Source organism: Leiobunum rupestre, chromosome 5 (assembly GCF_980474605.1).
Source record: "Leiobunum rupestre chromosome 5, qqLeiRupe1.1.hap1, whole genome shotgun sequence".
Classification (NCBI taxonomy): domain Eukaryota; kingdom Metazoa; phylum Arthropoda; class Arachnida; order Opiliones; family Sclerosomatidae; genus Leiobunum; species Leiobunum rupestre.
The window spans coordinates 30950560-30974109 of NC_143388.1; the positions used below are offsets into that span (position 1 = coordinate 30950560).

General features: G+C 33.8%; 3 protein-coding genes across 11 annotated transcripts; 2 read left to right on the top strand and 1 right to left on the bottom strand.

The window, feature by feature from the left end:
* Positions 1 to 2399: 2399 nt before the first annotated feature.
* On the top strand, positions 2400 to 6105 carry pn (exopolyphosphatase prune). 3 transcript variants are annotated; one of them, XM_090174525.1, is made up of 9 exons: positions 2400 to 2466; positions 4460 to 4579; positions 4639 to 4794; positions 4853 to 4989; positions 5050 to 5168; positions 5229 to 5384; positions 5437 to 5531; positions 5590 to 5733; positions 5800 to 6105. In XM_090174525.1, exons 2-9 carry the CDS (start codon positions 4511 to 4513, stop codon positions 5965 to 5967), a joined length of 1044 nt encoding a protein of 347 aa, XP_090030651.1. In that variant the 5' UTR covers positions 2400 to 2466; positions 4460 to 4510; the 3' UTR covers positions 5968 to 6105. The 3 variants fall into 3 exon arrangements, with proteins under 3 accessions (XP_090030651.1, XP_090030652.1, XP_090030650.1); XM_090174526.1 differs by having other exon boundaries at positions 2403 to 2466; positions 4644 to 4794; XM_090174524.1 differs by lacking the exon at positions 2400 to 2466 and adding an exon at positions 4115 to 4399.
* A 36-nt stretch (positions 6106 to 6141) lies between these two features.
* LOC149944123 (uncharacterized) lies at positions 6142 to 13594 on the bottom strand. Of its 3 annotated transcripts, XM_090174521.1 has the most exons (10): positions 13025 to 13594; positions 12737 to 12953; positions 10728 to 10833; positions 9580 to 10566; positions 9056 to 9274; positions 8830 to 8985; positions 8451 to 8772; positions 8298 to 8393; positions 8126 to 8166; positions 6142 to 6638 (listed from the first exon to the last, which is right to left on the bottom strand). In XM_090174521.1, exons 1-9 carry the CDS (start codon positions 13102 to 13104, stop codon positions 8139 to 8141), a joined length of 2211 nt encoding a protein of 736 aa, XP_090030647.1. In that variant the 5' UTR covers positions 13105 to 13594; the 3' UTR covers positions 6142 to 6638; positions 8126 to 8138. The 3 variants fall into 3 exon arrangements, with proteins under 3 accessions (XP_090030647.1, XP_090030648.1, XP_090030646.1); XM_090174522.1 differs by lacking the exon at positions 8126 to 8166 and having other exon boundaries at positions 10770 to 10833; XM_090174520.1 differs by lacking the exon at positions 8126 to 8166.
* A 993-nt stretch (positions 13595 to 14587) lies between these two features.
* LOC149944124 (uncharacterized) lies at positions 14588 to 19726 on the top strand. 5 transcript variants are annotated; one of them, XM_090174878.1, is made up of 12 exons: positions 14589 to 14780; positions 15008 to 15263; positions 15355 to 15928; positions 15987 to 16289; positions 16362 to 16563; positions 16630 to 16732; positions 16784 to 16956; positions 17014 to 17075; positions 17802 to 18333; positions 18402 to 18626; positions 18695 to 18777; positions 19169 to 19726. In XM_090174878.1, exons 2-12 carry the CDS (start codon positions 15056 to 15058, stop codon positions 19293 to 19295), a joined length of 2592 nt encoding a protein of 863 aa, XP_090031004.1. In that variant the 5' UTR covers positions 14589 to 14780; positions 15008 to 15055; the 3' UTR covers positions 19296 to 19726. The 5 variants fall into 5 exon arrangements, with proteins under 5 accessions (XP_090031002.1, XP_090031004.1, XP_090031001.1 ...); XM_090174879.1 differs by having other exon boundaries at positions 14590 to 14780; positions 16796 to 16956; XM_090174876.1 differs by having other exon boundaries at positions 14588 to 14780; positions 15987 to 16283; positions 16362 to 16732.
* The last annotated feature ends 3824 nt before the right edge of the window (positions 19727 to 23550 follow it).

Genomic DNA, 23550 nt, shown 5'->3' on the forward strand with positions numbered 1-23550 from the left:
CTTTTCTCTGATTTTTATACCCATATTCAAATTCCCTGGCTTTTCCCTGATTTTTATACCCATATTCAAATTCCCTGACTTTTCCCTGATTTTTATACCCATATTCAAATTCCCTGACTTTTCCCTGATTTTTATACCCATATTCAAATTCCCTGGCTTTTCCCTGATTTTTATACCCATATTCAAATTCCCTGATTTTTATACCCATATTCAAATTCCCTGGCTTTTCCCTGATTTTTATACCCATATTCAAATTCCCTGACTTTTCCCTGATTTTTATTCCCATATTCAAATTCCCTGGCTTTTCCATGATTTTTATACCCATATTCAAATTCCCTGACTTTTCCCTGATTTTTATACCCATATTCAAATTCCCTCATTTTTATACCCATATTCAAATTCCCTGGCTTTTCCCTGATTTTTATACCCATATTCAAATTCCCTGGCTTTTCCCTGATTTTTATACCCATATTCAAATTCCCTGACTTTTCCCTGATTTTTATACCCATATTCAAATTCCCTGACTTTTCCCTGATTTTTATACCCATATTCAAATTCCCTGACTTTTCCCTGATTTTTATACCCATATTCAAATTCCCTGACTTTTCCCTCATTTTTATACCCATATTCAAATTCCCTGGCTTTTCCCTGATTTTTATACCCATATTCAAATTCCCTGACTTTTCCCTGATTTTTATACCCATATTCAAATTCCCTGACTTTTCCCTGATTTTTATACCCATATTCAAATTCCCTGGCTTTTCCCTGATTTTTATACCCATATTCAAATTCCCTGATTTTTATACCCATATTCAAATTCCCTGGCTTTTCCCTGATTTTTATACCCATATTCAAATTCCCTGACTTTTCCCTGATTTTTATTCCCATATTCAAATTCCCTGACTTTTCCCTGATTTTTATACCCATATTCAAATTCCCTGATTTTTATACCCATATTCAAATTCCCCGGCTTTTCCCTGATTTTTATACCCATATTCAAATTCCCTGGCTTTTCCCTGATTTTTATACCCATATTCAAATTCCCTGACTTTTCCCTGATTTTTATACCCATATTCAAATTCCCTGACTTTTCCCTGATTTTTATACCCATATTCAAATTCCCTGGCTTTTCCATGATTTTTATACCCATATTCAAATTCCCTGATTTTTATACCCATATTCAAATTCCCTGATTTTTATACCCATATTCAAATTCCCTGACTTTTCCATGATTTTTATACCCATATTCAAATTCCCTGACTTTTCCAGGAATTCCAGGTTTTCCAGGTACCGTGGCAACCCTGGTCTTACAATTCGACTCCTTATTATTCCTCCAAGCAAGAGGAAAAATGAATCTTCGATAACTCTAGTCAGTTTGCAAAATTAGATCTCGATTTGAAACGTTGAAAATGTCGGGGAAGCGAGATTTGGCTTGAAGGGAGCGTCAAATATTTAGCTTTCTCTACCGGCGTCAAAAAGAAAACGCAGTTATTTGGGATTACGGAAATAGCGGCGGTTTTTATCCGCCATTCAGAAGAAAATAGCCTTTGGCATTTGTTGACAAGAGCCTCAGTTACCGAGTGTCCCCCCCCCCTTCAAAAATGGCTTCTTTACGTCATGCTGAGAGGAGGCAGAGTGTGTGTAAAATGACGGCTTCATAGAACAGAAACAAATCCGGTTAGGAATGAGAAATGCTATTTTTTCGATTTATTACACACAATACCAGCTCATCAAAGTAATGTGGTTTCTTCCCTGTATAGGAATGGAAGTAAACACTTGCAAAGGGGTCGTCGCTTTAGCCCCAAGTGATGAGAAATTATATTTTACTTACTTTGGGTATTTACCCGTTAAAGCAAATGTTCGCTTGACGTTAAGCAGTTCTATTTTCAGCAGATGTCGCTAGCATCGAAATCAAAACAAGGTGCTTATGCTACATTTTGACCCGAAAGGTGGGACATAAAAGTACCCCTCGCGTTGATTGGCTCGTTTGTAAATTTGACGATAACTTAAATTATAGTAATTCTTAACAATATATTTTATATGGGATATATAATTTAGGTTAAAGTCCACTAACGACGTAAGTAGAGCATAAGTTGCCTAATTATCATACTCTACAATGGTTCTCTGGAGATGTTATTGTTTCGATATTTTGAATTTTAGCTTCCTTTGCCATTAATAGAAGTCTAAATTCATTGCCATCACTAATAACCATGACCTTATCATAATTAAGGTTTATTATTTGCAACCGATATTAAATTCCCCGACTTTTCCAGGTACTGTGGCAGCCCTGTAAATGTAGTCCAAGACCGATTTTATAAGTGTCGTTTGAAAATGAAATGAGATGGTAGGATTAGAAGATCCTACAGAGTTTTCACCCTACAAATCAATCAACAACGCTCCTAGCGGCAACAATCAAACGTACTGCCTTTAAAGTGGTCTAAAGAAGGAAGAACTTTCATACTTAAGGTGGACCAACGAATTTTATATTTCACCCACCAAAGGATTTTTCAATTCAGTTCATACTCGCTTTAAAGCAGGTGTCGGCTCAACGTGAAGTAGTTCTTTTTTTAACAGATGTCGCTAGCGTCGACTTAAAAATAAGATGCTTAAGCTACGTTTTGACCCTAAAGGCGGGACATAAAAGTACCCCTCGCGTTGATTGGCTCGTTTGTAAATTTGACAATAATTATAGTAATTTTGAACAATATATTTTATATGGGATATATAATTTAGGTTAAAGTCCACCAAGTAGAGTATAAGTTGTCTAATTATAATAATTATAAATGATTCTCTGACGACGTTATCATTTCGCTAATTTGAATTTTAGCTTCCTTTGCCATTAATAGATGGCACCACTCTCTCCAGTAAAGTCGTTTTTTCGAAGAATACACTCTTTTTCGCGCCATTATTTTACCCCTCTTACTTGCCTCCCGCTCATCGGCCATTGCCTCTGCCCTCAGCGGGGAGTCTAGCAATCACTCTTTGGGTATCCGTAATGGAGGATGGGGCTGAAAGGGGATAAACCAAACATGGACGCGCCCAGGAAAATACCGCGAAAAAGAGTGTATAGGTATATTCTATATTCATTGCCATCTTTAACAATAATGGCCTTATCATAACACAGATGGCAATGATAGAGCCGACAGTTGTTTTAATGTTACCGTATGCTAATTAGATCATTTTATAATTAGTTATACACAGTTGTAACCTTTATTGTGTAAAAATACCAGTGTATGTTGGATGGTCAATTCAACGCCTATATACATTTTCTAAAATAAACTTCTAGAACATATTTCGAGTTGCCATTTAAAAAAAAGATTCAGAATAGGATGTGCACGTAAAAAAACAACGGAGAAATTGTTCAATTGACGAAAAAAAACACTCCCTTTTCGGTAAAAGCGTAAAATTGAATAAAACATGAAAGAATAATTTTGCTTTTGGGTTTTGGTGCGGTGAAAGACGCCAAAAAGGATCTATTTTTCCTTGTTTAGAAACGAATTAGCAGGTGGAAAACGGCCGAGAGATAACATACTAAATAGCTGACCCCGGGGAAATAGGCGGCGTTGGTGGCAACGGGTGCCCTCTGGCATCCAGAAAAAGCATTAAGGGTGTGTCGTCTTTAACATGATCGCTTCGTCTGGGAGGAAACCCCTCGTTTGCTTTCCCCTGTTCCCCGCCAATGCTGCGGCTTCTGTGTGGGCTAGATTTCTAAAATTAAACCACAAATTCAGGAAATGGAGAAACCTAGGCCTACGTCTACGCTCGTTCTTATTAAATAGTAAAAAAAAAACATTTAAAACTTTGCAGTTGTCAAGGGCATATAGTTAACTTAAATCATGTTTAAATAGGCCTTAGAAGTGTCGTTTCGGTTTTGTAAACGAAAAGCAGAGAGCACTCATTCACTCACCCTTTTAAAACTGAAAGTAAAGATGTTGGGAAAGCGTACTTAAAACGATTAATATTAAATCCAAATTCAAGGGTGTTAAAATGTTTTTGACCCGTTTGAATATTATTAAACTGGTTTAATCTAGGTCTTAAATATTTTAAACTTGAAAAAATACCTTTAATTCATTCGCGAGATTATTAGGATTAAGAAACCAGCGAAATGTAATACAAGTTCATTGCCACAACCATGGGCAACCACTTGGACTCAAAAAATTCGTAAATTGAAACAGCAAGCTCGCGCGGCAGCCCTTTGACTTTTGCAGTGGCGCTGTTTCGCCATCTACCCGTGACCATCGGAAACGCCTCTTTGATCTGTCGTCTGCTGTTTTGTTTACTGATACACGTGTTTTTTAGCTGTATAAATATTTTGACAGTTATTTAAAAAACAGTTTTAGGATCAAAACACCAAAAAATGGAGTTAAACAAGTTTTTAAAGAATTGCAAGCATATATTAGTACTTGGCTTTATTTATTATATGTGAAATGAATAAAATAACAAATTTTGCCTTTTACAGAATAATATATCCTCATCTAATTCAACAAATGGACCAAAAATTAATATTGTAATGGGCACAGAAGCTTGTGACTTGGATTCTGCAGTTTCAACTGTGGTTTACGCCTACTTTCGTAGCTATGTAATAAATTTAAATATGTAAATTAGAATATAAACTTAAAAAAATACTATACATATCAGTCTAGTTTGAATAAAGAAAAGGAAAACATAATTTACCTACCGATACTTAACACGAGGATGAGAAGTCTGAAAATTAAAGGAGAGATAATGTATTCCTTCAAGAAAGTCAATATTGATCCAGATACATTAATTTGCATCGATGAGATAAATTTGGAGGTTAAACCTTTTATCTATTACAGCCATGTTAATGTTTATAAAAAGAAATTTTTTATAGCTTCTGAAACAACGGGAAAAACTAGGGGTTACTTTAGTTGATCACAATGTTTTATCTTCTACCCAAACCTGTATAACTGACCAAGTGGTTGAAATAATTGATCACCACAAAAATGAAATGGACAATATGTATAAAAAGTATGTTTATATTTAAGACACCTAACTTTTGATATGAAAATTAAACTTAAACAATTAAAGCCTAACCAGGGCCATAATAGAACCGGTTGGTTCTTGCGCTACATTAGTGGCCGAAGAGATTCAGTCAAAAAATGTGGATATAATTGTTAACAATAAAGATATATTAACCTTACTTTATGGTAATAATTGATTGTTCGTTCCAACGACAACAATTTTGTTAATGAGATTATATATTATAGAAACTATTCTTTTGGACACAAATAACCTATCACCCGAGACTAAAAAAGCTACCGAAAAAGATATAATCATGATTGAAATGCTTGAAAAGATGTTAGTTAATCCTAATAGACAAGCAGCCTATGATGCTGTTTTAAAAGCAAGACTGGAAATTTCAGGTAAAATGTATCCTATAAAACTGAAATATTAATTAATTAATATTTGTAATAGGTCTAACTTTTGGAAACTTACTTGAACAAGACCTTAAGGTTATCGGTGATAATGGAAAAATAATAGCTGTACCAACTGTCTTAAAATCTTTAAATGTGTGTTATTTGTTTGCGAAGGTGTGAACAATGTTTACGTGTTTGTTTTCTTAAAAAGGATGTACCAAATTTGGAGGATGAACTACAAAACTACTGCTTTGAAAACTGTTACAACTCAACGGTAGTCATGGGGGTTGTTTTTAATGATCAAGGTATTTCTCGAGAAATGGCAATTTTTTCAGAAGAAAACGCCCTTCTAAAAGTATGTTTCCTTTTCGTCATATTTAAAAAACGCATTTTAAACAGCCAAACATGTTATTTTTTAAAGGAATTAGAAAACAAGTTGCGGAATTCTGGAAACGGAGCCTTGAAACTGGAAGAAATTACTCATACGGCACATCTGAGGGTATTTAAACAATTAAATCAGCAGTTATCTAGAAAATACGTTTTACCTTTAGTAAGGGACTACGTAAAGTCATTGAAGAAAGAGTTGTAATAATATTATTCTTGCACATTTGCGTGGTTAGGCAAATGACTTTTTTTTAATACAATTAAATGTTAAATTACATATTTACACAAAATATTTCTTTCCTCAAACAAATTCATTTAAAACTAGCAAAAAAATTAAATTAAACTAAATTACAAATACCAATAGAAAAAAATAATACAATTGTAAAGGCTCCTTAACAATAAAAATTTTTCTAAACTGTTAAAAATTATCACCGGTGTTTATAAAAAAACTCAGAAAATCTACCCCACTATTAATTTTTAAGTAACGGACGTAAATTTTGTACTGCAAATATACTCGTGTTAATTTTGGGACATAAAAGCGTTAACTATGACATATGCGAGGCCCATTTAAACATTCTAATATATATTATTTCAATATGACTTCTGTAACGTAACCTATAATTGTTTTCATTGGGCTTTTGCAAATTTTTTTCCGCTTTTGTTTCTGGATTGTTTAAAAAAGACTATTTTCTAGATCTAAGTTTCTCATATAGGATTATACTGTTTTGATGTATAAATCTGGTTTTTGTTTGGTGGTAAAATCTAAAATATTATTAGTGCCGTTACGGGGCTATAGACACAGTGAGTATATCTCACGTTTTTTTTCTTTGTTTAAGCTCCTTTTTCTTTTTTGATATCATTATTTGAAACTCCAACCTAAATTGAGAACACCAAATTTAAGATATTTTGCCTCTAATAATTTCATTCTAAGAACATTCAACTTAAAGCAAGTGTCAGCTCGACGTGAAGTAGCTGTTTTTCAACCGATGTCGCTAGCGTCGACTTAAAAATAAGATGCTTAAGCTACATTTTGACCCTAAAGGCGGGACATAAAAGTACCCCTCGCGTTGATTGGCTCATTTGTAAATTTGACAATAACTTAAATTATAGTTATTTTTTACAATATATTTTATATGGGATATATAATTAAGGTTAAAGCCCCCTAAATAGAGTATAAGTTGTCTAATTATAATAATAAATAAATCGTTCTCTGACAACGTTACAGTTTTGCTATTTTGAAGTTTAGCACCACGCTCTCTATTAAAGTCGTTTTTTTGAAGAATAGTCTATATTCATTGCCATCTCTAATAACAAAGGCCTTATCTTAAAACAGGTGGCAATGATAAGAGCCGACAGTTGCTTTAAAGCAAGTGGCAGTTCCAAAGAAAAGCCGTTGGGTGCTTATCCATATTATACAGAAAAGACCCCTAGCGTACCCACAGTGCAATTTTTTTTAATCCAATTAGAAGCTGCGGTGATTTAAAGTTAAACCAGCAAAGAAAACTACTCTGTTGATAAACATTATTTTTAGTAGGGGTTGGTTGATTGGTTAATCCCCAGCCTTTTTGACCTGAAAAAGCTGTCTCAGAAACGAAGTGCAAGATTTGCTTTGACGAGATATTGGAAAGATCTCTCATTACCAGCCTGTGCATACCAAAATGCTCAAACCTTTGATCCGCATAAAAATCACAGACACAAAGGACACAAGAGTAAGTTTCCTCTTCTGCAAGGCATGCCCTGCACATAGGACTCCCACTGATGCCAATCAGATTTGGATGCCTATTAAGCTGGCAATGACCTAAGAGTAGGCCCGTAACCAACCTTATACTGATCTTAGAGAGCGAGATTCAGTTGCTCTTTACATAGAAGGCCCAGGGATAAACTACTTGACCTGCTTCTGACAATCCACCATAATGTAGGTGCGTACCTTTTCATATTTTAAATTATTTTTCTTCAATTGAAAAGATGTTTATTATAATTTAAGTTTAAAATTTAACACTAAGCCTTAGTCATAAGAGACTAGGGCTTGAATAAGAACAACGAATACTCAGTTGAAAATATACAACTGTTATTAAATATTGGTTCGTAAGCATTAGAAATCTCAACCAATTTGACCTAATTCACTAGGTTGGAGGAGCTGCTGAAAGCACCTAACGTACCATACAGGTACTACACTAGAGCCGCCACTTGCTTTTAACAAATTTCTGCTTTTCAAATTTTCTGAAGTTAAATATAATTTGAATGCAGAAGAGGAACATTCAAGGCATATTCGCATGCAATACAAAATACCACAAGAAAAGCCCATACAGAACCCAAGTGAGCAATAAAACCAAAACTACGCAGTTGGACCCAAATATATTTACCTTCTCCGCCAAATTACAATTCTGGCAAACTTTCTTCATACCTTGCAGCACAAAGGGGGTAACGCAAACAGATGGTATTAGTTACATCAAACAATACTAACAATTAACCCCATCCATCACCTTGGTGGTGTTAGTTTCGACAAAATCACAATATTTTGAAAATCAAACTCACTGTTTAACTTTATCAGGAATACAAACATCCATAGGAATCAAATCGGCTAAATCTTTAAGTGAGGCCACAAATTTTAGCTTCCGACTGAATTTTGAACTGAGGTGAAAAAATATTTAGTACTGCAATGAAAATACTGTGCTTAAAATCTTTTACCTTATGAATGGTTTTGTCATAATCACAATGGTTTTAAGCCAAAATGTAGGGTGAACCAAATAAAGGCCTTTCAAATTCTTTCTCAGTCTGCGGTCAATCATTTGATAACAACGTTTCAACCAACCAAATGTGGGCATGTTGCTACGATCTGTGGCTCCGTGAAGGTAGACTAGAATGTAGTCCTCCGCAACTAGTTGTTCAAGGGTGGTTAGAACGTAATAAAATAAATTATCCATGACATAGTCATAGTCTCGTCTACTATGATCTGGTAAGTAACAGGCACTGAATACAATGATGGCGTGCCGATCGGGACCAAAATAACCTACAAACTCAATAAGTTAGCACAGTTGGATAAGAAGAGATAGTTGAAAAGTTCTACCTCCGTGTGACAAAACTTTCTTATAAGGTTCAATAACTTTCATGTCAATTTTTTGTTCAATTCCACCAACCAGGCAAGTTTTCCAACTGCGTTCTTCATGTAACTCTTCAACGGCGGATAATTCTGGGATCGCTTCGCTAATGGTGTTCCCCAACTCTGAAGATGATATTTCATTTTATTAAATTAAATTATTTAAGCTAATACGAGCAACAAACTTAGAACGTACTGTCAAAAACCGAATCATCTACATCCTCGGGCGTATCAATATCTTCGGGTGTGACCAAATCATCCATCGGGGATAAAACATCCACATCGCTTTTATTGCTGATAGATGACAAGCTCTTTTGATCATCATCTTTATCTTGGGACGTTGTATTTAAAATGTCAGTATTGACTTTAATTTTTCTTTTCAATGTTCCATTGCTGGTTACTGGTTTTGGACGTTCTAAAAATCACGAGTGAATTGATTGAAAATTTGAAGATTTCATTTTTAGTAAAAATTTAGGCTTATAAAAGAGTTATTAATGAACATGAACAAAAAGACAACAAACTCGCAGGCATGAAAGGTAAAGTGAATGGGAATATTAGTTAGGAATGCATTTTGAACCAGATTCAGTTTCCATGTTAATTAACCTCTTCCGTGTTAGTTCATAAAGCATGGATTATTTGTTTTTAGTCAAATGGCAAAACATGTTATGAGATTAACTGCTGTGAATCAAAGGATTTTTTTTGTTACATATTTCAACAGACCTGGAATGTCAATAGAGATTTTGTTTTGTTCCAAGTTACCCCCTGAATTTGGACTACCAAGCGGCTCTTCAGTTTTTATTTCTACATTTACTTCGATGTGACTAGGTTCGCTTATTGGCAGTTCACTCTTTACATTGGCATCATCCGACAAATTTGAAATTTGACTTTTAACATTAAAACTCTCGGATTCTGATACTTCTGGGATTTTAGCATCTATACTGGAGTCCATAGTGGAATTAACGGTAGAATTCAACGTGGCATTCATTGAAAACGTGGATTCGATTTTGGTCAAGGAATTGTAGTTTTTGGCTTTGAGGCTACTGTCATCAAAGATCTTTCGTACACTTTCAATTGGCACTTGTTTCTTCTTTCTTATTGAGTTGCGAAGCGTATTACTATGACAGTCAAAAACAGCGCGAAGTTTGATGTCTTCTTGTACATCAGCTATCGGACTTAATGAAGGTCGTATCTTCCTACGACTATCTCTGATTGATCCCCCTCTTGATAAACCCCCAGATATTTCAGCATGAGCGGCAGAAAATACTTCGAACATGTCGTCATCGATGAAACCAGAATACAGATCAGGGTTAATTAAAATTTCTTCTATTTCAAAGGGACTGAGCATGTCTTGAAGACGCCCACTCAAAACATACAGATCCTTGATTCTTTCTTGATCAAAACAGTCCTTGATTTTGCGCAAAAGTTCAACGTCTGGTACCGATTCACTAACATTCGACTGAATGGATTGTAAAGACAAAGGTTCAGTTGGTGACGAGGATGAAAACCTGGGCTGGCCATTGTTTTTTATGGGGCTAACTTGCCCTGCGTAATCGTTGTGCGAAAAAGCGTTATCGTGCATCATATGAGACCATTCAAGTGAAATCGGTTCGGATTCACTTAGAGACATGCACGAACTGTTAACTAGGTGGTCTTCAAAATATTCATCATTACTATTGTCATTCCAATTGCTTCGCAAACTGTAAGGTTCTAATGTAACAAAAAAATATCATGCTCTTAAAACAAAAATACTGCAAAACAACAATTATGGTAAATTGGACAAAAATCGGCAAATTTTGAGCACAGTATAAATTCAAAAAAGTATTTGTTAATTTGGAATTACGGTAAAAAAAATTCGAAATATCACTTTCCAGTTGTTCTTTCAGTTGGTATTAGGTTCAAAGGTCTATTACCTATGGTTTCATCAAGGGACGTGCTTGTATCATCAGCTTGCGAGCTGAAACTTGTAAGAGGATCCTAAAAAAATATTTGCAGGTAAATTTATTTTATTTACATTTTAATGAGAATGTTTAAACAACAGTTGCGTAGCCAGAAATTCATCACGGGGGGGTCAAAGTACGTGAATGTTAAGAGGGGGGTCAAGAAGGGGTGGAAATTTAGTACAGTCAAAGGTAGGCCCAAGGGGGGGTCTGGGCCCAGAAACCCCCCCTTGTCTACGCCACTGTTTAACAATAGTAGAAATTTCATTCATAAGTTTTAAATCTAGTCACAAATATTAATATCTTTCTAATAAAAAATAACTAATATGGTACCTGAATGTTTTATACGTTCATTATATCTCTTTTTTCTTTTTGAAAAATAAATGTGTATGACTTAACTACCATAAAACAAAAAAAAAGAGATTCAAAATTGACAAGATATAAAATGAGCAACTAAAACCTCTTGCTAAAACACATGTTCTTACAGACCCACACATCTACTTACATAGTCTAGTCAAATAGCGGCTGTATAAACTAGTTAGAGGACTTAAAATTTGGAGCACGGGAAACCAAAACAGAGAATAGGGGATAGCCAGACCTAGATTAGATATTTCATTCAAGGGCTATTTTTTCTGCAGGCATTGGGTTAGAAACAAAAAAACCCCCTACTCGCTCTTAAATTAAATAAGGCAAGTGGCAAAATTAACATACTGGTCAGGCCTACTTTAAGAAAAAGCGTACCGCTGATTTTCTTATTCCAAAACTGGTTTCTATTTAATTAACACGCCTGCTCTTTTTAAATATTTAATTTCTCGAGGGAGAATGATGCGATATCATCACGAAAGGTATTTAATAGGAATTTGGTCAAATTACGTATTTCAATGAGAGAAAAATTTATACCGGCTAAGCTATATTTTTGGGATTTTGTTAAGAGGTGAAGCATTAGCAGACCAGATTTTAAGTGGTCTATAATTTCCTAAATAAATAAAAATTGTAAAAAAATTGTGGAAAAAGACTAAATGCAAAGCAATTTTGTCAATTTTAATTATTATACGTAAAGCAGGGCACACGAGGGCAGTCACAAAGTATGTTTTTTAACAACAGTAACAAATGGATTTTAATTATTTTTGAGTACTTGGGGCTTTCCTGGGTTTTTACCTTCGTAATTTGAAATATATTTTCCTTCCATCGCCATTGAAGTGAAAATGTATGAATTGGTAAATAAGCAAGCGAAATTCTTTACATATAATATCTAATAAAAAAAGTCTAACATCAAAGCTTTTTTTTTAAATATCAACACGTTTAAATTTATCCATGGTTAATAATCATGGAACGTTTAAACAGAAAGACATGCATTGAAAAGTAACAAAACTTTATTGGAGAGTAAAAGGACTTAAGTCTTGAGTTTTTCACCCGAAGAACTTGGTCAACACAAAAGGGACACACCTTTAAAAACATTTTGCTTTGCATAATGAAAGTACAAATATAAATTCAGTTTCTACTTATATGAAAGATAATTATGTTTTATTATTAAAAAGAGCACATTTAAGTTTAAATTTTAATTAACGTTTTAATGCAACATAACTTTATTTACGCTTTAGTAGGCCTACATAAAAGTGTTCGAATAACTTTTGAAAAACCTTCACAAAGTCACATTTTAACTAACATCCTGTTACAAAGGTATTTCCTGGTTATTTCATAAATTTCAAATCACAATAAAAATCAATCAAATAAACTACATGTATCTGCTTAGTGTTAAATGTAGGCAGCTTATCTTTCTAACACACTTCCTTTTTGTTATAATTGGTTAGTATTTTTGAACAAAATTTGGCAAATAATATACCACGGGTTAGGCATTGCTCAAAATCACCATCCTTTTTACTAACTTTGTCTACAACCTTTTAAGCAATCATTTTATAGATTAAAAAATGGTACATTACCATAAAATCTTGAGCTCCTGGAATAAGGCGTTTTCGAGGCTGAGGGCTGTCAGGAAAATCCATCGTTTCTGGTTGATAGTTTACAGTTTCAGCAGTAGATTTATCCACAGACTCTTTCTCCATAGCACCATTGACTTGTTGACTATTTGTGCCATTTTCTCGGTTCGCATGCCACAAGGTTTCTTCAGTTTTATTCACAACATCCGAACCTTCACCTCTGTAGAAATTAATAAAATTGCGTTCCGATCACTCAAGTCTAAGCATATCCGTAGTTTTAATTATCCTTACCTAGAAAAATTACCAGTTTCCATGGTTTTACGAGCTTCATTTGGTTTTGAATCACTTTCTAGTGAAGGCATTATTTTCATAGAAATCCAAAATAGTTTCCACCTAACCACTATCTATCGAGTTTATCTAATCAAGCTATAATCATCAATTTATCCATAGTTATCTGACATTTTAAAAATGTATCTGACAAATGGATGATATAAGGGATCCCTCGGGTTGTATCTTACTTATAAAACAAATTAAACCACGACTTTTTTATTTATTATCCGCGTATTTAAAATCATGGACTAATTAATAGCTTTATGTTAAGTTATTAACAAGTTCAATTCCCGCTAAAGCAAGTTTACCTACGATCAAAGGAATGCAGCAGGGACCTATGTACAACGTAGGAGTAAACTGCGTAGGACTTTCACGGGTTCAAAAACTGATAATTATTTTAATTGTGGTTACGTGAAATAGACAAAATCACAAGTTTCCAATAATCATAGGTTTAAATAGAAAACTACCAACAAAAATAAATAGTCCTGAGATAAAAGACCTCAACCGCTGCTTTGCAGACTAACTTCCGAAGTTCCGATTTCCGACTATTTTTTTAGGCGGGTGGTGCTAAAGTGCTAAACTAAAACGTTTCATAATATAAATATTTGAACTCCTTTAATATATAAAATACCCATTATGTTGACAACATAAAGGTATAAACTAATTAACTGAATTTTGAGAAAAGCAGTATTATTCTTCGGACTTTTAAAATACATTTCACGAATATTCTCATGATCGCACCCTTCATTAAAAAAACTGAAGTTAATTAAGCATTTGGCATTTTGGCTAAAAGTAAAAGCAGCATAAATGTTGCCAGAACTATGTACATAAAGAATAATATTTTTTCCAACTGCAGTTTTAGTATGTAATTTCCGAATTTCACCATCACCATACCTTGGAGGAATAAAACAAGTATACAGGAGTTGCGGAGAGCTGCGAAATCGGTTTCGTCAGTGACCGTGAACTCGCGCGAGACGGAGGGGTTCAAACGTGACTAGCGCCAACTGCACACGGAATTTTGCAACTATTTTCATTTTTTTTGCATTGTTTTCGCGTTGTCTGGTTTGTTTTACTCCTCCAAACAAATACGATTCATTTTGGAAAAAGGCGCAAAGAATTTAGAAATGTTTCAAAACAAACCAGACGACGCGAAAACAATGATATAAAATGAGAATAGTTGCAAAATTCCGTATGCAGTTGGCGCTAGTCGCGTTTGAACCCCTCCGTATACTTGTTTTATTCCTCCAAGAAAAAACAAGTATACTTGTTCGTCCAAATCCCAAAAATATTTTCTGGCTAGGCTGCCAGATAAGTACACATCAATTTTATACTAATGTTGGAGTACATTAGTACTGCTTTAAATAATTAAATAATGCACACGATTTAATTTTTATATCATTTGTAATTGATTTACTTTATCGAGCTCTACAAAGGTTTCATAAATCATAATGTTATTTTAAATCGTTTTGCCAGTCGCAAAGATTTTTACCAGCACCATTTACATCAGTTTCTGGAAATTGTTTTCATAAAGAAAAAAGTTGCGAATTTGCGATTCTGGGATAATAATTTTTAAGTGGAACTCGAGTGGCTATTCGCAAATCACAATTTATAGTAAAAAATAGTTATTTATGAACATATTTATTCTAAGTTAAACCTTTGAATCTGGGTTTTCTCGTTCAAAAGTCACATTGACGTTAATAAATCCTAGCGAAATATAGTAAGTGTTTTTTAAGAATCGTAGAGTAGGCCTTGGTTTTTTAATTTGTTTACTGTTTAAAAGTTAAATACAAGTCCAAGAAGTTTTCAAAGAAAAATATTCAATTACTTTAATCAGAACAATTTTTTTTTAACCATTTCTAATCAAATTTAAGGTGCGTCGTTTTGCATTTTATGATTTTTGGAAGTGCTTCTGTCTTTTGTAAAGTTATATTTTTGTACATTTAGATGATAGTTCAAACTGGGTAAAAACAATTACCATAGAGGGCATATTATATGGACTACAAAGTCAGGAAACGAATGTTGAGTGAAAGCGAAATTGAAGGAGGCTCGAACAAAGCAGGAAAAATATCTCCTAAAGTAGTAGCATCTTCAGGTAGTAGCGCTAGCACTGTCGCAATTCATCGCACAGTAGTCAATCACACAGTCTCAATTTTGGATGATGATATTGAAAATCAATTACCCGAGGATCGCCGTAGGAAAGGTAATAATTTAAATCATTCAAATATGATATTAGGTGGTTGTAAAGTTTTTAAAAGTAAATTTCTGGTTTTCCTTTTCTATTCCTATTTCAGATGTGAAAGAAGAACGTTCCTTCGCAACTTGCTCTCACAAAATGAAACTTGAAAACAAATTACCTTGTAACAGCTCTTATGAAAAGAAATCCTCAGTTACTCATAACTCAAAAGAGAAAGTGAATAACTGGGATATTCTGCCAGATATTATTATGGACACTTCAGATAGTGATAGCGATGTGGATATATTGAATCACAATCCTCAATTGGTTGAAAACAGCACCCAAGTTCCCAAAGTGAACCGCAATGGCGAATGGAGTCGTGAAAATAGCGCCAGAACTAGTGGCGAAAATCTTTCTCACAGTTCCAAAGTCAATCGCAATTGCAGTATTGAATGGAATCACGATCACGTTTATGTTGCGAATAAAAATGCGAATAGATTTGAACGTAAGGAGGATGTTGCAGGGCCAAGTCGCAAAACAGATTCAACTAATCAAAGGAAAGAGTCTAAAAATGTTGAGCAGGATGATAATTGGCCAGAAGCGCCAGACTTGCAACTAGACTGTTTGATAACTGATGATGATGATGAAGATGATGACAGCAGTATTGAGCTCGTTAGAATTGAGCCTGCTAGGTAAAAATAAGCGTCAAATTCTATTAAATCGGTGTGGATTAAAACGTTCTATTTTTAGGAAAACCCAATATCCAATCAGCAACAAAGTCCCAGTCATATCGCACGAAAGTACTCGTAGTAGCAGTAACTGGAGAAATGCTCCAAGTAGTAGCAGCGCAGCGGGGACTTGCGGTGGCCCAAATGTCAGTGTGGCAAATATTCCATATACCCAAAACCGTAAAAGGAAAGAAAAACCAGCCCTTGTTGTGGATTTAACTCAGTCTGATGAAGAATCAGTTAATCCTAGACCGGAGCTTTTTGTGTCTACAGCCTCCCAAACATCGGCTACTGAAGTTCCACCCTCAAACACAGCAAGGTACTGGTAAATATTGTTTTTTCAAATTGAAATTAGTTGGAATGCATTAATCTCCAATGTGGAATTTGGTACTTTCAGCAATAATAATCGGCCACAGAGTCAAACGAGTTCAAACAGAGCTTTTCAACCACTTCACTATAGTATAGCAGCCAGCATGGCGGCTAATGTTAATCATACTCCTCAATTTCCTAGTGCTCCAAGGCCAAGTTGTCGATATCATTACAATCATTACCAACAACCAAACTGTCAAGATCCAACTGATAGTTGTCTCCGCTCAGTGGTACGATCAACGGCTGAGCGATCACCTCCAATGCAAACGCAATATTTCAAACCAACATTATTGCAGGGCACACCGGTAGAGCAATGTCGCGCCTATTCCGGTTGCTTAGGTCCAAGTTTGTCTCCAACTCCCGCTCCAACGCCTTGCCGGCACACTCACGTTTATCCCGGTAAAATTATCTCTCAAAAAGAAGTTAAAAGTATTCCAAAATTTAAAATAGTTTTTTGCGCAGGTCCTCCTAGTCCACACGTGCCTTACATAGCCAGAAATGTACATGCTACCACAACCCCGCCTCCAACATTTCATCATTTCTACAACCCGGCGCAAGAGATTCCTCACAACTTTCCTCCGCCTCTGACTCGTATGAATCCTTCCCACCAGAGGCTTTGGCTTGTAAGTATTTCAAAATGTATTAATTTTTCATCATTTAAATAATATGAAATCTTTCAGGCACAGCAAAGAGTGACTGAAATGCAAAGACGTTCTATGTATCACCCATTAATTTTACAACGGTAACGTTTTTAACATTATTTATATGTGACTTTCATTTCTTATCAGAAAAAGAACCAGCGTTGTACAATTTCAGCCATTTTTGTTTAAATTATCAATTTCAATGTTTTTATAAAAATTGGCAAAAATAGTTAAACAATGCAAATTCAGAGCAAAATAAGTAGGCCTGTGCGGGTACTTGAAAATTGTGAATACTCTGGTCTGACTCGTAACCCATTTTTCTAAAGCTCGAATGAGTACCCGAGTCCTTTACCTAAAAATTACTTGAAGTGGACTCGAGCCAGTTGAAAAAATCCCAACGAGTCTGTTAATTGGCCGATGTGTCCATTATTTATTGTCCTGACGAGTCCAGGATTTCTCTCGTGCGATAAAATTGAATTCCCGGAATGTCACTACAGTAGCTATTTTAGTGCACACAGTGTGTTTGATGGAGATCACGTGGCTCAACTTTAAATTTATAATTTTATATCAAAATGTGATAAGGACTCGGGATAAGACTCGAAACCCATAAAACAGGACTCGCACAGGCTTAAAAATAAGTACTAATTTATTCTAATAAAGATTTAGATCTAGTTTTTCATAAAAAAAATTCTTATTTGAATTAAAAATGTCTTTAGTTTCCAAGTTATACACTTCAATTCAATTATGGTTTGAAAAGGTTTATAAAAAGGCAAATTTACATTTGATCTTCCCATGTGAACCGAAAAAAATACCCTTTCTAATTACAGTCAACGAGATGCCTTGACTTTCCAAAGACTTATTGACTCTCAAGGTCACCCTCCGGCGTCGAACTTCTATATCTGTCCGGAATCAATGTCAGCAGCTCCAACTATAACCATGGCCCCAACAGCCGTTTTGCCCAACCAATTAACTTCCAATTTGGCTGCCGCTATTCCTCATCCAACAGAGAACCTGTTTGGACCTCACCCCAGCGTCTTACTGCCTCCAGTTACAACTGCCAATACGGGAATGCCAGGAACATCCTCTCCTTCCATGGTTCACCCTGGGTCGAGCCATATCGCGGTCTCTGTAACTACCATGCCAGCTCCCGCCGTTGACATCATAGTTGACCCAGCTGGAAGTATACAATCGGAAATTATAGTCTCGGGCTCTCCTAATGACAATGGCCACTCTCATCTACACCATCATTTGCACCAGCACCATTACCACCATCCAGCCCCGCCACCGCCTCCTACTCCGCCTAGATTACACCATTTTGGTTTCACGCCAAGCCTCAGTTTTGGACTAACCTCTTCGATGGTAAGCCCAACGTAACAGTCAAACTGGCAGTTTAAAATTTGAATGTCTAACTGAAAATGCTTCGACAGCCTGTCAATCAAAGGACCGCTCCTGAAATGCTAGCATTTTCGGACATGACACCCTCTGTTACGCTACATTCTCATTTTATGCCAGCTATTATGTCTCGGTACCTTACTCCGGGCCCACGTTTGGGAGAGTTTTACCAACTGGTCGAACAGCGTAGACTGAGCATTAATCGAGGGGCTACGCAGGAAGTTATTGAAAGGAATACGTTCTTTCATAAATATAAAAAGGTACATCGATTTCCCTGAACCATAAATTTCTTTCACAATAGGTAAAATAACTAATAATTTTAATGTAGATACAGAGAAGTACGGAAAATGAAGATAACATTGAAAAGTGCACTATTTGCCTCAGTGAATTTGAAAATGAGGAAGATGTGAGGTACGTATTTTCCTTATTTTACATAGTGATTGCAGGGGGATCCAAAAAAATTTAAAACACGCCTGAGGGAGTGATTAGCTACAACCAAAACGGGGAAGGAGGGGGCAAGCCAGCCTATTCTCTCAGCCACTTATCTCGTACAAAGGTCACATCACACTCGCCATTTCGATTTCGTTTTTAGTTTTTCTTTTATTTTTAAATAGATGTGCTACTTTTGAGTGAGTTTTGTCACTTGTAGTTAGAAAATGCTTAAAAATAAAAATTCCAAAAAACCATGACCGACCCAGTTTTTTAGGTTTTTTTCTCAAATGTCACCCTGTACTGTGATGCTAATTTTATAATCTTAAAAAGTGACTTTAATTTTAAAAGATTTTTATCTATTATTTTACAGGAGATTACCTTGTATGCACTTATTTCATAGCGAGTGTGTTGATCAGTGGCTTACGACCAACAAACAATGTCCTATATGTCGCGTGGACATAGAAGAACAGCTTAAAGAATTTGGTGTAACATCCTAAGTAGCGCAAAAAAAAACTAACTACGTGAGTTAAAATCAATTTTCAAAACTGTTTTATAACGAGTGATAGTGTATGGGTAATGCTTTTGAGTGGGCTAATGTTTGACGTCATTAGAGTAAAAGCGAAGGTATATCTATATATATAGGATGTAAGTGTTAATTTAGTTCGTTTTAATTTTAATTTACTGGGTTTTTATATTTTTTACCTGGAATAACTATTATTGGAGTATTACGCAAGGAATGCCAGTTTCAAAAAAATATAAAACTATATAGAGATTTGTAAAGATATTTAGTGTAATTTACCATTTTGGAGCGTATTTAAAGGTTATGTTGGTCATTCACTATATTGTTTTTATATTTGCTTTGGTATTTATCATTTAATTGCTTTTATTTAAAAGTGTTTGTATTAAAGATGGAATACTACTTTCTCCCCGCTTATTTGCATGTTTTTTTTACTAATCACCCGTTTAATTTCACCGGAACTTTCATTTTTTTTATCTTATCATAAGTTAATATCATGTTTAAATTGAAATTATATCGTTAAGGGGTCTGGTTTGTTGTGAAATAAGCTTTCTTTAAGGCAATATTTGAATTTAATTTTAAATAAAAGACTGTTGAGCATTAAGGTTTTGGTATAAATTGGAATTAATGGTTTTAAAATCAACAATTAAAGGGAATATAACCTGCAAAGCAATCTTTATGGAAGACCCCTTCAATTTTTAAAATTTCCCTGCCCAGTGGCCAGAGCGGCAAACGGTGTTCCACACCAAATACCCGAGGTTATATTTCCTTTAACAAGGGTATTTTGAGCAATTTAAGCATTGAATAGCTATTTATAATTTTGGCAGATGAATATATCTTAACCTATGCAGTTATTTTTGGTTTTTGGACACGTGGAAATATTTATAAAAAAACCCATTACTTAAATATGTACAACATAACCTTTAAAAGTTACGTTCAAGCCTATACAAAAATTGCGTGTTTAAAAAAATGTGTTTTTTGCGCCCAATAAATTAATGATGATAATGCGTTATAAAAAGGATTGAAAGATTAATATCGCTTTTAGTATAACTCAGGGACAGTCATATCTCGAACGATTGAAATACGTTTTGGGTTTATAGAAAAAAAATTTGTTCCAACTGGAAAAAAATATATACTTTCAGCTACATATATAATTAATCCAATTAATCAACCTAACCGAATTGCTGTGCTAACTTTTAATCAATACTTCCAACAAAAAATTGGTCCCCTCAAACCCATATTTTTTTAATATATTAAACAAACCCCCTTTTATCTCTTCCCAATTTTTGAAGTGATTCCTAATACTGTACTATGAAATATAGTTTAAAATCATGGAAAATGTGCGCATATAATCATGTTCACATTTTTTAAATACTGCTCAATTAATGTTTCCATTTCTTTTTATGGATGAGTGCAGTAGCTTTTAGTTAATTTAACTTATTGCGAAAACATTTGCTGTTAAATCAATTTGTTGGCACCCCAATATTTTGCAAATTACATATTATTACCATGAGTTTTAAATATTCATGGTGTATTTGTGTATGGCAAAAATACGGTTAAAACTAATCTAATCAAATAACATTTAATTTCAACAACTTTTTATTTTATTTTTGACATTTTTTGTTCATTTATACAGTATATTTTCCTAATTAAAAATTTATTATAACCCTCAAAACGTAAAAATCCAAGAAAAAAATCTCAAAGGTTTCAATTTTTAATTTACTTAGAGAGAACTGTATCATTTCAATGTTTTCGCAATAGGCTTAAACATTTTGGGTTGATATTTTTTAATTTATCGGGGAATTTAAACTCCAAAGTGTGCGTGTGCTACGTGTAATAAAAAAAATATATATATTGAAGCTAAAAAAACTTTTCGAGCTGATAACTGTATTTCTCACAAGAATAATCGAGGTTTCTTTCTAGAATGGCCTTATTTGGGTTGCGATTGACTATTTTTGACTATGTAAAAGGCAGTTTTTATCAACCTTTTACATTTATAACCTCCCCCAATTTTGGCTATTGGCTGCGATGAAACCCTTTTTGCGTCTACCAAGCAACCAATTAAACAAAACGTCCATTCTCATAGTGCATTAATACAAAACCAAGACTAATTCTAGTGACAAACCACGTTCATTCTTGCAAAAATTTGCCATTTAGCACACTTAAATTTAGGTCTTCCACTATTTCAAAGAGAAATAAACCTTTAAAAAAACTCCTTAAAATATAAAAGTGCATTGAAGTTGTTTAAACAAATGTCTACCGCAGTATGGGAAAAAAATTATGTAATTTAAAAAACTAAGCGTGTTTTGCAATATATTTATTAAAAAGCTTGATTTCGTTTCAATAAAAGGGAAAAACAATTAAAACTTATTAAATTTCTCCCATTATCTTACTGTATTTGTGAATAAATTTCCTTTAACATGGTGTCATTTTAAGAAAACAAAACTATTCTCTCTAAATATATTTAAATGTGAAAGAAAAATTAACTAATCTCAGAAATTTCAAATTAGTGAACTTCGTTATTTGTTCTACATGCAAGTATTCATAGATGGTGCTAGCAACAGGGCTGGCAAGTTATTTTCCTTAGAAACTTTTACGAATAAGCAGTGTTACATCAATTTCACAGATTTGGATTTACCTACAACTTATAACCAAAACTCTACACTAGTTATTTATGTCGTCAAGTTAATTCACTTTGCTGATACTATCAAAGTGTTTTGGTAAAATTTTCTGTCTTTCATAATAGCTTGCCAGCCCTTTATATCATTAATTTTAGTGCTTTTTAGACCAAATTTGAAATGCAAATACAATATATAACTGCAAAAAAGATAATTTTATCTCAGATTTCTTGGTGTGACCACTAAAAATATCACGTTTCTTTAATTTTGTGATTCATTTTAATTTTTAAGTAATAAAAGAAAAGTTTGCCTTTTTTATATTAACTTCATCAAACTTTTAAAAAAATGTAACAAAGAACTCTCTATTGCCTTACGATTAAACCAATGTATATGTTTTCGAATGTTACGCTCTTAAAAAACAAACTCTTTAGGCGCAGAATTAATTACTTCTACGTAATTTTTAAAATCAATTAAAACGATGTGTAAAATAAATTGCCAACGTTGCTAAAGTGGTAAAAATTAGTTTACAACATATATTTAATTTTAGCTTCCAAATTTTTTTGTTTAAAAATGTAGATGCTATGGAATATTTTAATGAAGCTAAAATCAAATACAATTTACTATTTCTTCAAAAATCTTGCAAACGATGTTTATAAACTTGTCATATTAAAGAACTAGTTTAACAGACAAAACATATTGTAGGTCTACACATTTAAAAAAATTCAACAAATAATTTTAGCCTTTAAACTCTACAAGTAGAAAAGCCAAACAAACTTGATTTTAAACACCTTTACAAAAAAAGGCTTATTTGAATATAAAATAAATTTGTAGTATTTAAAATTTAAATAAAGGTGGTTTTTATATATAGATATTAATAATTACGGTATATTATTCTGGCAAATTTAAGTGTGATTAAATTATATAAAAAAACAAGAGTTCATAATTAAAAGAAATATTTAAAAATAATTCAAAAAGTCTCATAGCCACTAATTCTATTATGGAATAAAAAAAAATTTGATATAAGAAAAAACTTCTGTATATATTTGTAATTAAATGGTCGTGAAATTTTTTTATGTCCATGTAATTTTTGTAATGCTCGCCGGCAAAATAAAAAAGGTTAGCTATAAAAAAAGATGTTATAGAATTCTGTAAAATCATGTCATTGCCAATATATGTATATTATATACTGAAAATTTTGTCTCTCTTTATTTGCTATTATGGCTGAATATCAACAGACATGTCCAATTTTTTTTGGATACTTTATATGATACCGAACATTCCTGTGTCAAAATTATTTTGAGGAGATATTAATTTTTGAAAATTAACGTTTTATAGCGTTACGTTTCCGTTTGTGGTGTAGTAGGATATTAGAAATTTTTCGTTCGTGGAATATTGGAAGGAGACAAAGTATATTTATGTGGCCCATCGTGATTAGCAAGAATGGGCAACACTTAGTTTAATAATAATAATAATAATAATAATAAAAGCTTTTTATTCAGATATCCTTTTCAGTTACACTGTTTTACAAAAGGGTCTGACACGTTAAATTAATTTAATCCAAGACACTTCTATTAAATATTTTTAAATTTGCACAATTCTTAATTTCATTTGGCAAAG

Coding starts and splice junctions, on each gene's coding strand:
- LOC149944124 (XM_090174875.1), top strand. CDS start 15,056: ATGGACTACAAAGTCAGGAAACGAATGTTGAGTGAAAGCGAAATTGAA. Junction 16,290..16,361: donor TCAAACACAGCAAGGTACTG/GTAAATATTGTT, acceptor TGGTACTTTCAG/CAATAATAATCGGCCACAGA. Junction 18,334..18,401: donor TTGGACTAACCTCTTCGATG/GTAAGCCCAACG, acceptor ATGCTTCGACAG/CCTGTCAATCAAAGGACCGC.
- LOC149944123 (XM_090174520.1), bottom strand. CDS start 13,104: ATGAAAATAATGCCTTCACTAGAAAGTGATTCAAAACCAAATGAAGCT. Junction 8,986..9,055: donor AGATGATTCGGTTTTTGACA/GTACGTTCTAAG, acceptor TATCATCTTCAG/AGTTGGGGAACACCATTAGC. Junction 6,639..8,297: donor ATTCCTGATAAAGTTAAACA/GTGAGTTTGATT, acceptor TTCTCAATTTAG/GTTGGAGTTTCAAATAATGA.
- pn (XM_090174524.1), top strand. CDS start 4,358: ATGGAGTTAAACAAGTTTTTAAAGAATTGCAAGCATATATTA. Junction 4,580..4,638: donor ACGCCTACTTTCGTAGCTAT/GTAATAAATTTA, acceptor TATACATATCAG/TCTAGTTTGAATAAAGAAAA. Junction 5,169..5,228: donor TATATTAACCTTACTTTATG/GTAATAATTGAT, acceptor TATATATTATAG/AAACTATTCTTTTGGACACA.